The 16,619-nt window shown below is 38.9% G+C and overlaps 1 protein-coding gene across 1 annotated transcript; it reads right to left on the reverse strand.

Moving 5' to 3' along the window:
• Nucleotides 1-7,189: 7,189 nt before the first annotated feature.
• Nucleotides 7,190-15,294, reverse strand: got1l1 (glutamic-oxaloacetic transaminase 1 like 1). The gene is made up of 8 exons (XM_034091812.1): nucleotides 15,110-15,294; nucleotides 13,914-14,095; nucleotides 12,773-12,896; nucleotides 11,459-11,676; nucleotides 10,724-10,874; nucleotides 10,145-10,310; nucleotides 9,219-9,361; nucleotides 7,190-8,043 (listed from the first exon to the last, which is right to left on the reverse strand). Exons 1-8 carry the CDS (start codon nucleotides 15,291-15,293, stop codon nucleotides 7,904-7,906), a joined length of 1,308 nt encoding a protein of 435 aa, XP_033947703.1. The 5' UTR covers nucleotide 15,294; the 3' UTR covers nucleotides 7,190-7,903.
• Nucleotides 15,295-16,619: the final 1,325 nt, after the last annotated feature.

The raw sequence follows: 16,619 nt of genomic DNA on the forward strand, positions 1-16,619 counted from the left end.
AGAGATGCGCGCGTCTTGCACAAATCAACTCGCGCAGGTTGCTAATGAGCATCCGCACTCCTATTGGTATTTCACGTGTCAACCGTGTAATCGCTTATCCGTGCAGAGTGGGCGGTCGACAGGTGGATGTGGCGCGTGCCTCTCTTTTAGATCTGCCTTTAAACTAAAGAGCTTCTGACGTGCATCAAAGAGTCTGCATATAATCAACGAAAAAACATGCAAATACTCTATTTCTACAGGAAATAAAAATAGGTCTAACTTTTTTATGTCTGCATTGTTTTAAGCTAATTATTCCTAAATTAGTTTTTTAACCATGCTGTTTTTTCCTGGTGTAACCTCAGTTATAATTATGGTCACTGCACCCGTTTAATGCATGCCCGAAAGGTCACACTGCTGTCTGCAGATGCAACAGGGGCTCTAATGTTTGAACTGTCATCCTTCTTTGGTCACCAATATTTGTAAAAGGGGCTGAGGGGCAGACTGATAAGGACGTGACGTGATGTTTGACTGTCTTTGTGAGGCACACAATCAGAGCTGCAGGTCTGCAAAAGGTGTTTCATTTGTGCAAACAGACTTTCAGCTTCTCCTAAACAAGTCAGAACAGAGACAAAACAATCATGGCTCTCTGACCGGAATTAGGGAATTGATTCTGAATCAATAGCCTAGTGTGAAGGCAGACGGACATGAGGAGATCCTGATTTGACAATTACAGTGGATGTTGTATTCAGTGTGTCTGCGGCTTCTCCGCGTTCATTTAAAGCTGCAGGAGTTTTGTTGTGATCAATAGAGGTTAACTCTTCCCCCTCTCCCTCCTGCATGCAGCCAAGCTCAGCTCGGTCCTCTGTCAGCAGGATGTGTTTAAGGCAGAAGAAAGCTAGGACATTTTATGTGGAATAAAGTCTAAACAGCAGGAATGAAACATACCATGCACATAAACAGTTACTCTTCACACTTTCTGATTAAAATGTGCTCTAAGACTTTCAATCCACACTCGAGACATCTAATTGGAAAGGCACCAGAACAGGAACATACCAAACAGGACCATAGATCAGGGGGAGAAGAATACATTAGAAATGTGAAGTATAGGACTTATTCTTTCGTGGTGAAAAAACACTAATCCAGCTTTTATGGTTAAGCAAGCAGAAATGTAATGTGGTGAGTCCCAAGCAACTGATGTAACATTTCTGTTTCCTGTTTTGGATGACTACAGTCTCTGACATTTGTCTGAAATATTTGTGGGTTTGGTGTGCGCTCACTCGCTAGTTAGGACAAAAAGATCGTATACATTGTGGTTGTTTTTCTGTCTGTCAGGCTGTGCAAACTCCTCACAGGGTTTGTAAAAGTTTAGGGCATAGGGCTGTATTGCATGGTCCCAAAGTCATACTTTTATCACAATAAATGCTGTGCAACACAGTCGTCCTTTTTTATATACCTAATTTACATTGCCCCACACTTAAAAATACTGTTACACGCCAAATATGATCAAAAGTATGCAGAATGGCCCTTTTGGGAACGGTAGCTCTGTCATACTAGTTCTGTCTATGCATTGATGTGTTCATCCTTTTATGTTGCAGCTTGTAAAGGTAGAGCTCATTTCATGACTTTTACATACGTATGAGAAGCTTCTGAATAACCCTCTGGTGATAAATAAATGTAATTTTGTCCTAAAATAATACATCACTATGCATTTGTTTAATATATTTTGTATTAATAATCTCTAACGTGGAACCTTTCTGATGGTAAATGGACCGTGTTTATATTGATCCAGTCTTCATGACCTTTCAAAGCACATTAACAAGTCATCATTAACCTGCAAAGTGCTCTGTAAGTGCTCCAGTAAGCTAACATACTGTCCACACACATGCACACAGCGTTGGAGTTCAGTATTTTGCACACAGACACATCAACACCCTGACTGCAGGGACTGGGATCGAACCCACAACCTTACGATTGAAAGACGACCCCACCTCGCACAGTCATTGACTAACAATGAAAACCTTAAAAGCTGTACGGCACTTGAATGAATGTTTCTTTCTTTCCACCATTTCAAATAAGATTCAATTTTATTGTCATATGCACAAAGCTGCAGTGTAGAAAGGAAATTCTTCTGACCTGAGCTCCTCCAACAATGCAACATAAAAATAAAATACAAAATTACAAAATAAAAAGTGGTGCAAAAAGTCTATACACATGTTAATAGAATATGGGATATGTACAAGAACAGAATATGAAATTAAATAATGTAAATTAAGACATCTGAGTAGGATTTACAGCAACATCTGATCAGATTATGTGTTGTTTATTATCGATTATCACCGGAAGCTGTGCCAACTTGTTCAAAGAAAAGTCAACAAGCTCGGCTACCATAATTCACATCAAATGTCGTTACCAAAATTGTATTAAATACGTCAGCTTCTTTAATAAGTTGTGTAATATTGATGTACTTTCTCCTTGGCACTTTTGTCTGAAAAAGTACTAAAGCTTACTAAAGAAACATTGTGAATATAACTGAGGACTGACCTGGGGTTAACAATTATGTTGAGACTTATGGCAACACAAAGCAGCTGACACTCAGAAGTTTGCTCTGATAAATTGCATCGGAAGAATCGTGCTGACACTGAGTCACTTATATGACAGCCACTAGACTTAATTGCCGCTCGGCAAAACAAAACCGCATCAGTTAAAATCAGCACAGTATGTCGTTAGCTGAGACCAGACATTCAGACAGAGTTTAGCCCCAAGGCCAAATCAAATGCACAGTGTGAGAAAATAAAGCTTCAAACCATTAGCAAAACAGAAGACCGTGTTCTAATGAGTATCGGTGATGTGCTATCTCCTGCAGACAGCTTAACACTGTATAATTCAATCATGACAGTCTGTTGACAGGGGATGCCAGTGTGTGTGAATCCATCTTGTGGTATTTTCTTGTTGTTTGAATCCCTGTTTGACAACATGTCCAACCCCCTGCAGGAGACGTTGTTGTGTGAGACGCTCCTCCAGTGACAGGCTGCTTCACTGAGAGATACCACAGATACTTTCTTCCTGCAGCTGTCAGGCTGTACAACCAACACCGGTAGACCACCACACACACACCAATACTAAAACACCACCAACACTTCACTACTCTACAATTGCTATAACTTGTCCTTGGGCCAAAAATGACCAATGATGTGGCAATGTTTCCCTGAGCAGGTGGCACCTTGTATAATAGCAGCCTCTGCCTTTGTATGGATGTGACTGAATAGGTGAATGCAGTTCATTGCCTTTACTTGTTTGAATGTCTTAAAGGTCACCGATTGTGCAAAATCCACTTCTTCATGTCTCTTCTACATCAACATGTGTCCCCTCTTCTTCATGTCTCTTCTACATCAACATGTGTCCCCTCTTCCTCATGTCTCTTCTACATCAACATGTGTCCCCTCTTCTTCACGTCTCTTCTACATCAACATGTGTCCCCTCTTCTACATCAACATGTGTCCCCTCTTCCTCATGTCTCTTCTACATCAACATGTGTCCCCTCTGTGGAAAGAGATTCTGAAAGTTTCAGGAACAAAGATTCTCTCTCTTTTTGATCCATTTCTATAAAAACCTGTCTGAAAATGAGATGATCAGATGTTGGCCCCTTATGATGTCATAACGATGTTTTGTTTTGTGTAACTATTAGCCAATCACCAACCAAGGTAACCCCCCCCCCTTATCACCTGAATCTCCTCTAGAGCACCATTGTGTTTGTAACCAAATGTCTCTCAGAGGGGCGTGGGGAGGGGCTCCTTATTTTCATCTAAAGTAACAGACAGAGAATCAGCACTTTGGAAACAGGGCTGAAACAGAGGGGGTTATGGGTAATGCTGCAATGATCTGTTTGGTGTTTCAGACACACACTTCAGAGACATGTTTTGTATATATATGAGACCTATAATATATTGATGAAAAACAGTATAATAGGGGACCTTTAGGGAAGATATTCTTCTGCCCCTTGTAGAACTTTGGGATTGCTTTTACTGTAGTATTGAAAGGTGCTTTACAAATTACAAATGTATTACTGTTATTATTCTTTTGTTTGGGTGCCAATGAAGAGATTAAGTAAATGTAGCATTTATTTCATAAAAATATTTAAGTCACATGGGTCAAATGACATGGAAGATATTGGAGAAAAAATATTCTAATCAAATATTTATGTGAAATCAATTCATACAGTAGTACAAAGCAAGTTAACACGGAGGTATTGACCATAACATTGGTTTGATGGCATTCAAATGGTCATTTATTGATGTAACATTGTGAAACCCTGTGGTTAGATCCATCCTAAAACTACTTCTTAACTTTTTTTTATTTAGTGATACAACACTGACGTTAATAAAACATGCTTGTTACAATACTCTGCATCTATGCAATCTGCTGCAGCTTGCTTGCTGTTTTGGAGCAACAAAAAGAAAAAAAACATTTCACAACATTTTCTAAAAAAGCTTTACGGCGGTGTCCTTTTGAATAAAATTAGTCTTGGAAAGAACCTTATTTACAGATAACAAGTATTTCAACGGAGAACTGGAAGCTAGGCTTTAATAAGGCTCTATTAATGAGGACACATATGCATCCCTTAGTTCAAAGGAGTCTCTTTGGAACAAATCGAAGACAGAAGATGATCAAGTTTAGGTCATTTCTGTGTTATTGTTTCTTAGTTGAAAGTAATTACTGTGTTGTGTAAAAGGGAATCATTTGAATTCAAACAGACTTGAATAAGATATTTTTGTTTGATGTTAATGGCGTTTGTTCCCTCAGTGTTAGACTAATAATTGGTCAATCAGAAAAGTGCACTAGACTAGAGGATTTGGTCAGCACAGCTCAAATCAGCTCCTCCTGTGCTAATGACCGGCTGCTCTGCGGCCACTCAGTGGTAACCGTGTGCCTTTAATTGACCTCCTCTATATCTGCTCACAAAAGACAGCGCTCACTGTTTAGAGTGCTGTGTGGCATGTGATTACTCCTTCAGAGTCTGGGTTAACATCGGTCCTGTTTGAATGTGCGAAGAGCATGGGAGCAGAGGACAGAAAACGTTTTGTTATGTTATTTTATTGTGTCGTTGACAGTGTGCTTTTTATGAAAGCAATACTAAGAATAGAATCTAAATGGTTCCAAAAAATGTCATGTCCAAATCTTGGCGAATGGTCTTACAAGATCCTTTCAAATTGTTGTTTTTTTGTGTGGTTCACATATATTTTTAGGACGTTCAAGCTTAACATTTCAGAGTTGGCTCAGTTTTATTTGTTATACTTCTGAAAATGATTTCTGGGTTCTGCTGCCAATAACTTGAAGAAAAGCAAAAACCTTTTTTCTTCAATTACCTTTGATCTTTGCAGAAATCGTATGGTGGCCGACAAGTGCCAACGAGCCTCAACGGACCAAAAGCATCCGGAGAAACGGGAGAAACCATGCAAATATAAAAACACAAATGTGCAATGCAAAAAAAACACATGCAAATAAAGCTACATACTCACCAACTTGACAACACACGCGCAGCATTTAGAAAATATTCACCAACATCCAAAGTGATGAGCACAGCCGGGACAGGAGTGCTTGTTGATGTTCGGGCATCATTTTTGAAGGAATCGTGCAATCACATTGTTAAATAACACAAGAAAATCTACATTTTAGGAACATTTCAAACAACAGTGATAGATAGCCAACTTTATAATCCCGAACGTCAACAAGCGCCGCGGTCCCAGCTGTGTGCATCACTTTTTAGTGTCCCCGTTTCCGTTGTGTTTTGAGTTTCGCACAGCTTTTTTAATTTGCAGCGTTATTCATTTGCACCGTTTCGATTATCCAGCGCTTTTAGTTAACTCTGCGCATGTTTTGCCAAGTTGCTGAAGATGTTTCCTCATTTGCATGTGTTCCGGCACATTTCTGTTTTTATATTTGCATCCTTTTTGAAGCTGTTTTTTTAGACCGTTGTAGCCCGTTCGCAGCTGTCGGCCACCGTAACAGCAAGAGGTTAGTTTCCATGGTTATATTTGGGTTAAAGCAATCCCTTTAATCACGTATATTGCCGTGGATGCATGTCAGCAGCGTATCCCTAACTTGAGACCTGCGAGTGAGTATCTGCAGCTCTCTGTCTACATGATGCAAAGTGCAGCACACAGCTTCTAATGGCTCAGACTGTGTGATGGTGGATGTTGATTATCCTTGTTGTTCACCCAAGGCCCTGAAATGAAAAGAGCGAGAACACTGCCTCCATTACCTTGTGTAAACCTGTTTCTCAGAACTGAACAGCATCCAGCGACTACAGTATAGTGGCATATCTCTCCAATGAAAGGATGTATACAGTTAGTTATATACAAATCTGCACACAGAGGTGCATGGTAGAGAAGAGGTTACTCATTCATGTTTTCAGATGAACTGTCATTTAAAAAAAAAAATCCTAATTGAAAGGAAATGTTACTGAAAACTGCAAATACGACTCTATTCAAAATGAAAGGTTACAATAAATGTGTTTTTTAATAAAATAATTTAAATAAGTAGGCTTCTTGTTTCATCGTGTTTTTGCCACACGATGGTGGTTCTTAATAGAGCAGTCAGGTTGAATAAAATATAGGTTGGTATACGTGATATATCTACATGCGTCACACTGACCTATTTGAGAAGGATCAGGAACGAAACTTTTTTTTTGCACTTTTATTGTCATTACACAGTACAGGTACTATGTAACAAAACGGTTTCTCTGCATTTGACCCATCCTAGTGTTAGGAGCAGTGGGCTGCCATTATGAGCAGTGTAGGGAACGGTGCCTTGCCAAGCCAAGTCCCAATGGACTTTGCCACCCCCGCCCAAGGCTATATGAATACATATGTTTACACAAGAAGCAAAGATATTTATTAGATTTTTATATCACTGTTTTTTGCTCAGTCGTAGAATTTATGGCTGTGTTTACAATATATTGAGATTTATTTTTCTGACGTTTACAGCAACGAAAGGGAACTTGTGAAGCTGGAGAGAAAACATTTGAGACATTTGTCTTGCTGTGAGCAACAAGTTGTTTTTCTAAGGCCTATTCCCTATTGGGCACGGATAAGCTCTGGATTCACCTTATATTAGATTGTGCTGGTGAGTCTGGATCCTGGTGGCCCAGAGAACACCATACAAAGAAATTCATACAAAGAAATTCAAAACGGGAAACAACACAAAACAAAACTGAAGTGAACTCAGTTTTATTTAAAATGACACACATCCATTCATGACATTAACATATACAGTACAACGTCAATTATATAGGTAAAGGGAGAGTTTGACATTATAGTACATGCACCTTATTTGCTTGAAAAGATCTCTCTAATGTTTGTCTTTTTTTCTTTAATTGGCATAAAAACCAAGATGTAAAAACATCAATTTGGTGTTTTTTCCCCTTGTAACTTCACAAAAAGATATTTCTATATTTATTTTTTTGTAAGAATTAAACGAATTAGATCCAAGATAATAGATCTAAACCAAGCTAAACACGTAAGTTTAGTTAACAAACTGCTGGGCTTTAGACACTGCACCGTATACAGACTCTCCAGCTAAAGTAACAACATTTAAAAAATGAAGTTTACATCACTGCTGTTATTTCCTTTATCTATATGGCTGACCTAATCATACATACATTACAGGACACATGAACACATCTTATACTCGGGTCTTCTCCCCAGAAGGGGTTACACTGTCTGTTACAATTACTAAAGATTGCACCTTTCTCATAAGAAGTCGGGGACACTCTGCGATAGCCGGACCTGAAACTGTGATCATAGTAATCTTGAAAGAGAGCTTTTCAAAATGACCCATGGATTAGATCGATCTGGATGAGAGCTGCAGTCGGGACGGGGAAGCCCCTTTGACTCTGATTGTAGAGCTTGATTCAAAAGCCACATGGTCAGAGTGAAGTGGTCAGGGCCCGATGGATGGACTCGGCTATATAATCCAAGTTACGCCCGTTGATTGCGCTCACATTGAGACAGCCGCTGGGGAGCAGGTACACATGTCTCCTCTGGGACAGAAACTCTACCTGATCCTCTGTATGAGGGAAGAAACAGGAGACATGTTGGTAAAGCACATCATTATCTTTGATTAAAGCTTTTTTTGTTTCATTGTAAAATAAAGGAGATTATAACGCAGCGTCCACACGGCGGCGTGCGTTGAAGCTTGCGGACGGGCGTGTCTGAAACTCGACCGACAACCAATCACATGAATCTCCCGCCCCGGACTCACAAGCACGCGGTTTGATTGGCTAGACCTTGTACTGGCATATGATTTGATTGGCTGACGCTTCCGTCGAAGCTTCAAAAGCTGAACATTGCTCAACTTTTGAAGCGAAGCGACGGAACCACAATGCAGTTCGGCAAAGCGTGACGTCACCCCATTCAAAGTGAATGGGCAGAAGCGTTGAAGCTTCAACGCACGCCGCCGCGTGGACGGGCCGAAAGAAAATAGTTAGGATCTAACCAGAAGTGCAAAAGATGCAGTAAAATGAAGAGTAATGTATTGTAAAAAAAAATGTGGCTTCAAAATCTCACTTTATTTATTTATTTGCATTTTAAGAAAATATTCACAAAGCATACATAACAAAATAAACACAACTAGGTACATAGATCAACTACATAACAGATGACAAGTACGAACATAAATGATAAGATAATAGTAATAATAATATTACAAAAAAAAGAATGGATACAATGTTAATACTCAGGTATATATTAATTATATTGTTCCATATTTGACCCATCTTTCCCACCTTTCCTCAAAGATATGCATTTGGTTTCTAATCCTCATAGTTGTTTTCTCCATTACATTCATTTCGACTGATTTCCTTGTTTTTTCATTTTGTTTTTCCCTAAATGAGGCAATGTACTGTAAAGATATAAACATATGACAGATCTAAAAAAGCTCCGGTATTAATGGGTATTAAAACTATAAATTGAATTCACTAGAGAGCTGCTATACATGTAGACAGTATAATATAGAGATTATAGACTAAGTAAATATGAATACGGTATATATACACTAAATAGGTTAATGTTTCATACACAGGGCAAGAAAAGCTGTTGTTCATTTCATTCTGGGATTTTCAGAAAGAGAATAAAGCACAAACCATATTCCTGCCTCGACATCTGGTGTAATCCCTGTGTTCGATTTCTGAAAACTGCAGAATGTATGACATGTGTCCGCCAACAGTGCAGTCTGCTACTCACCACTCAATCCGGTGTTACAGTAGAGTCCGCTCTGTTGAGTCAGATGGTTCCAACAGCCTGGAGCTCCCAGAAGCCTCAGCCTTTCTCTCAACAGCTCTCTGATCAGCATACATCGCTCCACAATGTGCTTCACTTCTTCCTTCCTGGGAAACAGAAAACATTGACAGCATTTGGAAAATAATATCTGAAGTGTATAGTTGAAATATCTGCATAACATGATAGATCCAGTAAGCTACACTTTGTACATTAAAGTTAATAAAACACTGCAAGTTCGATTGTATGAAGCTTTGCAGGCTTGTAGGCAGTGTTGGCATGTAACTATGTGAATTAACTAAAGCACAATGATGAGGTATTTGTACTTTACATGAGTATTATCGTTTTACACAAAGGGAAATATTGTACTTTACTTTATACATTTATTTTACATTTTAGTTACCAGTTACTTTACAAATCAAGATGTTTGCATAAAAAACACAGGCGTTCATAAAATATAAGATTTAGTTGTATAATTTACCAAGCCAACAGTTAATACAAGAACAGCTTAGTTGATTAATCTAGCCAATTAAGAGATAATTATTTATAGACATTTAATTAATTTCCAATTGTATTTTTAATTATTTTGTTGTCATTCTGTTTGCTATTTTAATTTATGTTAGTGTAGGTTTTTGTTTAAATTGCGTACATTTAATATTTGAACTTCATCTTGCTGATTTCACCCACTTACTTTAACTTAAGTACCATTTCCAATGCAGTAATTTGACTTGTGACAGAGTGTTTTTATAGTGTGGCATTAGTACTTGCACCACTGTCTGTAGGAATGACGGAGAAAGTCCAGCCATCTCTGTAGACATCTACTGATACAGCAGCAATGTGGCTGCGCAGGTAACATTCTTTAAATACTTTATTTTAATTGGAGCATGACTCACCATTCAACAACATGTGCTGGGTTACTGAGCACTGTGGCCACAATATTTGCTCCTCCTGCGGACGGCTGTGCCCACAGTGACTTGACTATTGTGGCAGCTTGAGACTGCACAGATAACAGGAGGGAGTTCTGCTTCAACACGCACAGCAGGTGACCGACAGCCTCGCCTGGAGAAGGAGAAGATGACTCTGATGCGAGGAAAACACTTTGTTCCAACAATAATGATGTTATGCTATACTAATTTTCTCTGTTACTGGAATTGGAAATAAAGTGGAAGTGGGACACTTTTGAAATAGAAGATCACAAAATGCTTTAAAGTCTGCGCAAATGAAATAGGACAAACACAAACAAGCAGAAAGCGTAACTTTGACTCCATAGGTAATATAAGCATGTTCTGGCATCTAATGGGTAAGACACATTAAAAGGGGTCCTTTCATGCCTATTGGGTTGTCCCTTTCCTGTAGTGTGTTATAAAGGTTGTTGTGCATGTACATGGTCTTCAAAGGCTGAAATCCCAAAGTTCCCAGAGGGAGTTTCTCTCCCACGCTATACAGTCATACTCTTAACATGACGTACTCACCATATAGTCCGAAGCAGTGGGAGAAGGACTGAGCACAGAGCAGCTCCATCCCCTGCGAGGCGCAGTACTGAACAGGCCAGGCCTCCCGCTCCACATTTCCATAGCAGAGCGCCTGAGGAGGCAGCAAGAGGAACGGGAAATGCCTGCGCCTCTATTTAAAGATTGACAAGACAGCAAATAATGATTTAAGTAGGAGAGAAGAGCCACTTGTCGGATAATTGTAGTTCTTTGTTAAAGAAAAGGCGGGCAGGGAAGATAGTGGCCGACCCCTGCCCCCTGGACACAAACTGTTCAGCCCCCTCCCCTCTGGCAGGAGGCTGTGCTCCATCAGGACCAAAACCTCTCGCCACCTGAACAGTTTCTTCCCCTCCCCTACCGGCCTCTTAAACAAGGCCCGCCCCCCCACTGACACAACGTAGGCTCTATATGCATTACATTAATGCACACAATGTTCAAATACTGCTTACTGCATATATTCCTATTTCATATTCTATAACTCATTGCGTTCCATTTCGCTGTAAATTACTGCTGTATTTTATTGCTATTTAACAATATGTTATTACAATGTCCTTAAAGATTTGTTGTTTTATATTAGATTTGTTGTTTTACATGGAGATTCTTTGTTTTATATTTTATGTATGCACCATGACATCAAGTCAAATTCCTCGTATGTGTGAACCTACCTGGTAATAAACCCGTTTCTGATTCTGATTCTGAAGTGGACAAGTCAGTTACCATGATGAGTTCTGTAATCACAGCCCATTGATTGTGAGAGAGGTCTGCTCCGGTGGGATAGTGTGCAGACGCTGACAGAACAACAACGCTTCTCTCCGGAGCCTTCTCCAGATCCTCCAGCAGCTTATCCAAGCAAACGCCCCGCTGCTGGTCATCCCAGTAATAATACTCACGGATATCTTGGATCCCCGCTGCCTGGAAGATACCAGCCAAAGAGTCTGCAGGAGGATCAGGAACACGCATTATATTAGACACCTAAAGCAGTACGAACCCCTCAAGATCAATGCTGCTTTGAACTGTGGGTAATCTGTAGCTACCCCTGATGTTGTGAATCATTTGGTATCAGTTCATATGAAGACCTAAGCTACACTGCATGATAAGATCAGAGTGAATTATAATGCTTTCGGCTCCCCTTTTAACACACACTGCTTTCTGATGCACTTTTTCAATAGTCATAAAACATTATGTGATTTAAAAGTGTCTTTTTGTTGCTAGAAACTAGTTCTAACCTATATATTGACTGAAGGGGCTTATTGTACATTATGAATACCTTTAAGTCCATGTTGTATCATGAGATATCATTGTATGTGTAAAGTAAAGAAAAGTTCGTACTGATGCATGCTCCATCATAACATTTCCTCATTGGTGTTAAGTGCAATTTCAGATGTGTAAAAGAATATATGCTGCATGATAAGTGATTATTAATAGATACTAGATATCATATGCCCCCTCAGCCAACCTCTACTTTATCACTGGTCCATAAAACATTATAATTCATCATCAAGCTGAATGTGAGTTTATGAGGAAGTTTTTCCTTGTACGATGTGAGGGTCTGAGGACAGAGGGTGTCGTATTGTCATACTGATATTCTGTACAAACTGTGAAGTCCACTGAGACAAATGTAACATTTGTGATATTGGGCTATATAAATAAACATTGATTGATTGATTGATTGATTGATTGATTGATTGATTGATTGATTGATTGATTGATTGATTGATTGATTGATTGAGTGAATGTGGAGGATTATAAATACATTTTAATTTACTTTGAATGCCCTAATGTGATACCATTTATTTATTTTGTCAAAACTGCTTCTTTGAACCTACTTTACCTACCATACAGTATGTCACAGTAATGCACGTTGTTATGGATACAGCCAACGAAATACAATGCAATCACCATACCAGGATTATTAGCTACATTGTGTTATTTCTGTCTCAAGAGCTTAATCTAATATGCAGCAGAATTTAAAGCCAACTCAACATTTGGTTGTATCTTAAAATGCTGTTAAGAAGAAGAAGTTAAAATTACCGTCACAGGGGGAAGAGAGGTATACTGGCCCACACCAAGCAGCACAGTGATCATACCAATTTCTCAAGAGTTCAGCCCCAAGTCGCACAGCAGCGGTGAAACCAGGAGTCTGAACACCTAACACCTGCAGCACAATCATAAAACACTAAATTAATATCATCACTGATGGAAAGCATGATAGAGTTTTTTGTTTTATCCCTGAGTAGAGCACACATTTTTGATATAATATGGTGGTTTCTTCTTTTTTATGTTTATATCCTTCTGTTGTGTGATATACTTGAGGGGGAAACTTCCGAAGCAATGGGGAGTCAGGACTCAGAGAGACACGAGGAGAGCTGGAGCTTTGATGGCAAACACTGACGGTTTATTTGGAGCTTCGGCCGGAGAGTTCACACGACATGTCACGGGCCACGATCTGACCACACGGTAGAGATGCCACAATCAATTCTGAAGCGCCCTCCTGTAGCTCGAGGTCTTAACTAGTTCAGAGTGTAATAATCAACATTCTTCAATAGATAGACTAAACAGCTGAGGACACTGAATCACATTTGTTGTCGCTTATGGCTCGGGGTCATCTACACCCCGAGAAGGATGTGTTCCAGATGTCCCACAACAATAACTAACTCTGACAGAGAGTTGCCCGGTCATAAACTGGTAACAACAGCAAAAGGTAAACATGCAGGGTGATGTTATTCCCTGACAATACTTACATATTGATATTTATCTTATATTTATTTGGTTGTATATATTTATTTAGTTACTGATTACATCTCTTTTTACCAGGTAACTATTAATTGTGTCCGAGTACATTTTTAAAAGTAACCCTCCCAACCATGATAGTGATTTATGCTGAAGATAGACGTGAATGTATTTTATTATTTTTATTTTATTTATTTGTATTTGTATTAATATGTTGTCTGTGACCATGACCTAATTAAGTAGGGGTGGGGGGTAGGGGATGGGTATTTTTCTTTCCTTTAACAGACACATTCTTCTGTCCTTCAGAAGACAGACGCGAATCATTCAGTGCTGATTGATAGGATAAGGTAAATGCTGCTGCTTGATTCTCAGAGTACTGTGCAAACTGAAGTGTAGTTATATAACTTATCTCCAATCAGTAACAAAATATAGCTGAGATTACCCGTTCTTCCACTATAGCCCGAGAGCTTTTCCCTAAAGCAACCTCTGTGGCTCGCCTGGTGAACTCTGTTAGGCCGAGGGGAGACGGATACTCCGGGCGAGTGGTGGGATCAGCGCTTAGCTGTTGCTTTATTCTTCTAACAAGACGCAGTTCAAAGGTCTTTCCATCTTCGCTGTAATACTCTGCAAAAGACAGTTATAGGAATATTGTCATCCAACCAAACACTGTATTCAAACTGTCAAACATCATTTTGAAAAGAAAGGTTACAACTAACAAATCTGTGATTAAGACTCTCAAGCCCACGCAAAATTTGAATTAGGACACACTGTGCTTTTTAGTTGTAATGTAGTATGTATAATGTCATCTAACAAACAAGCTTTTTAGTTTTAATAATGTCATCTACTGTAGAAAAAACAAGCGGCAACATTCAGGTAAACAGTGTAAACCAAAGTGGTAAAGAAATTGTGGCTGATATTTTTCTGTGTGTGTCTAGTTAAAGATTATTATTCAGCCATTAACAAAGTAATAAAGTTAAAAGATGGATGGTGGATTGCAGGGCGTAATGTCTGTAAACCTCCAGATCGAGTCAGTAATTCAATGAAGTATTTAAAAGTAAATAGACAACAGGTGTCAGCAGTTAAAGTGTTATGCTCTGATCATTTAAAGCTGATGGAGCCACGTGATTATTATTATCTTTCCATTAAACATATACATTAACATGCAAACAATATATTAGGCAACATTTATGTTTGCAAAATGAATGGCAATTGAAGGGGGATTCATATAATATTATAAATACAAATATATCAATAGGCTACAATGTTATTTCTTAATCTCTAGACATAGAAGACAATCTGCAACCAGGTGAATGATGTTCACATATTAATATTATAATCTAGATATTTTTTCCCGGATGTTGTTCTATCCAACAAAATGTAGTGGAGTAGAAGTATAAAGCAGTATGAAATGGAAATACTCAAGTAAAGTAGGCTACAGGTCCCTCAGAATTGAACAGAACAGTACTTGAGTACATTTACTTAGTTACTTCCCACCTCTATTCATTACCTGTGTTGCATTGTAAACCTGTCCTTGTGTTTTTATTATTGTGTCAATAAAGTTTTCCCAAAAAATAAGATTTCAAGTTTAAAACAAGATATTAAACCGAGCTAAATGAATGTGTATACGAGCAAACTCACCTCTCCCTGCCAGGTAAGCCTTCCCGGGGGTTGTGTCTTTCTTAAAGGCGGACAGAAGTCTTTTCTCGGGACTTCCTGCCGCGGTGTGAACATTGGTAAACACAGAGAGATGACCACCTGCGTCGCCATTTTGCTTTACCTCTGTTTCGTTAAGTTTGCTGTCCGGTCGCTTCATCTTCTTCATCCCAGCGAGGCAAAGCAGCCCTTTTGTTTGGCCACTGTTGCCAGGATACTGCACGTAGTTGGATACCGTCACCGCGGCAACGGTGATGGGTGAGTCTAATTCGGTGAGTTTACTTTCGCCACCACAGCGAGCTATCTCCAAATACAGTAGACAGCCTGTCTAGACATGAAAGGATCAGTTTAGGTGAAGGCGAGGACAGAAATCCCAAATGTGTTACACTGAGCCTCTGACAATAAATCAGCTCTGACACTGACAATAAATCAGCTCAAAGAGGGCCCTCTTCATTAGGGTGTGTGTTGGAGGTTCTACAAAAGGCCTGCTGAAGCCTCACTAAATGAAAGAAGAACCATTGACGTGGACAGCAAGTCAAGAGTAATTTCATTTAACTAGAGTGTTGCTGGAACAATGTGGCCTCGAGTCCATTAGCTTTTTTAAGGAACCCCTAATTAAACCCTCGTGTTATACTGTGTGCAGTAGAGTGTTCCCTGTCTGTGTTTTACCATTACCTTTTTTTTAAACATTAAAGCATACAACTATTTAAGCATACATCAACACAATAAACATGCCATTAACATTAGGGACAACAGTCATAGGACATATAATCAAGAGGTCCTGATTAGCATATCGATGTTTGTATATATTCTTGCAAGGATTTCTCGCTTTAATGGGTTTCAGTGACCCTGGTGGACAGTAACTCGAGTAATGTACTTCTATTTTGAAGTACATGAAACTTGAATATTTCCATTTAATGCAACTTTATACTGTTCTTTTTCTTCTCTACTATATTTATTAAACAGTTTTAGCTACTTTTAGAAAAATGAAACCAGTGGACAACTCAAAAGAGTCCAATTATTTAAACATTTTACAAAAAAGTCAATCAGAACTTTGTTTGTCTACAACAGTAAGATCCTATACTTGATGCAACAATATTATTTAAAATGGTCATATATAATTATATACGTATCGCACATATAGAGGCTATCTTCTGCAGAATGACTACTTTGACTTTTTATACTTTAAGTACATGTTGCTGTCTGATAATATGTAATACTACTTTTACTTTAGAAAGATTTTGAATGAAGGACTTTTACTTGTAATGGAGTATATTTTGACAATCTGAATACTTCTTCCACCACTGCCCATAAACAAGGTATTGGTGCAAAGCAGAGATTTTGAGGACATTTTAGTGATCAGGCTTGCATCTAGAATGTGGAATTATATTTCCTTTAAATATGAGTAATAGTCAGCATGCAGATCACACTTTCTAACTCAGATTCCTATACAAAAAATATCTAGCTTCTGCTTCTCTTCCTAGGGATGAAGAAG

This window comes from Pseudochaenichthys georgianus, chromosome 9, assembly GCF_902827115.2.
Source record: "Pseudochaenichthys georgianus chromosome 9, fPseGeo1.2, whole genome shotgun sequence".
Lineage (NCBI taxonomy): Eukaryota > Metazoa > Chordata > Actinopteri > Perciformes > Channichthyidae > Pseudochaenichthys > Pseudochaenichthys georgianus.

Coding starts and splice junctions, on each gene's coding strand:
- got1l1 (XM_034091812.1), bottom strand. CDS start 15,293: ATGAAGAAGATGAAGCGACCGGACAGCAAACTTAACGAAACAGAGGTA. Junction 10,875..11,458: donor TGATTACAGAACTCATCATG/GTAACTGACTTG, acceptor ATCTTTAAATAG/AGGCGCAGGCATTTCCCGTT. Junction 8,044..9,218: donor CTGTAACACCGGATTGAGTG/GTGAGTAGCAGA, acceptor TCCCTCATACAG/AGGATCAGGTAGAGTTTCTG.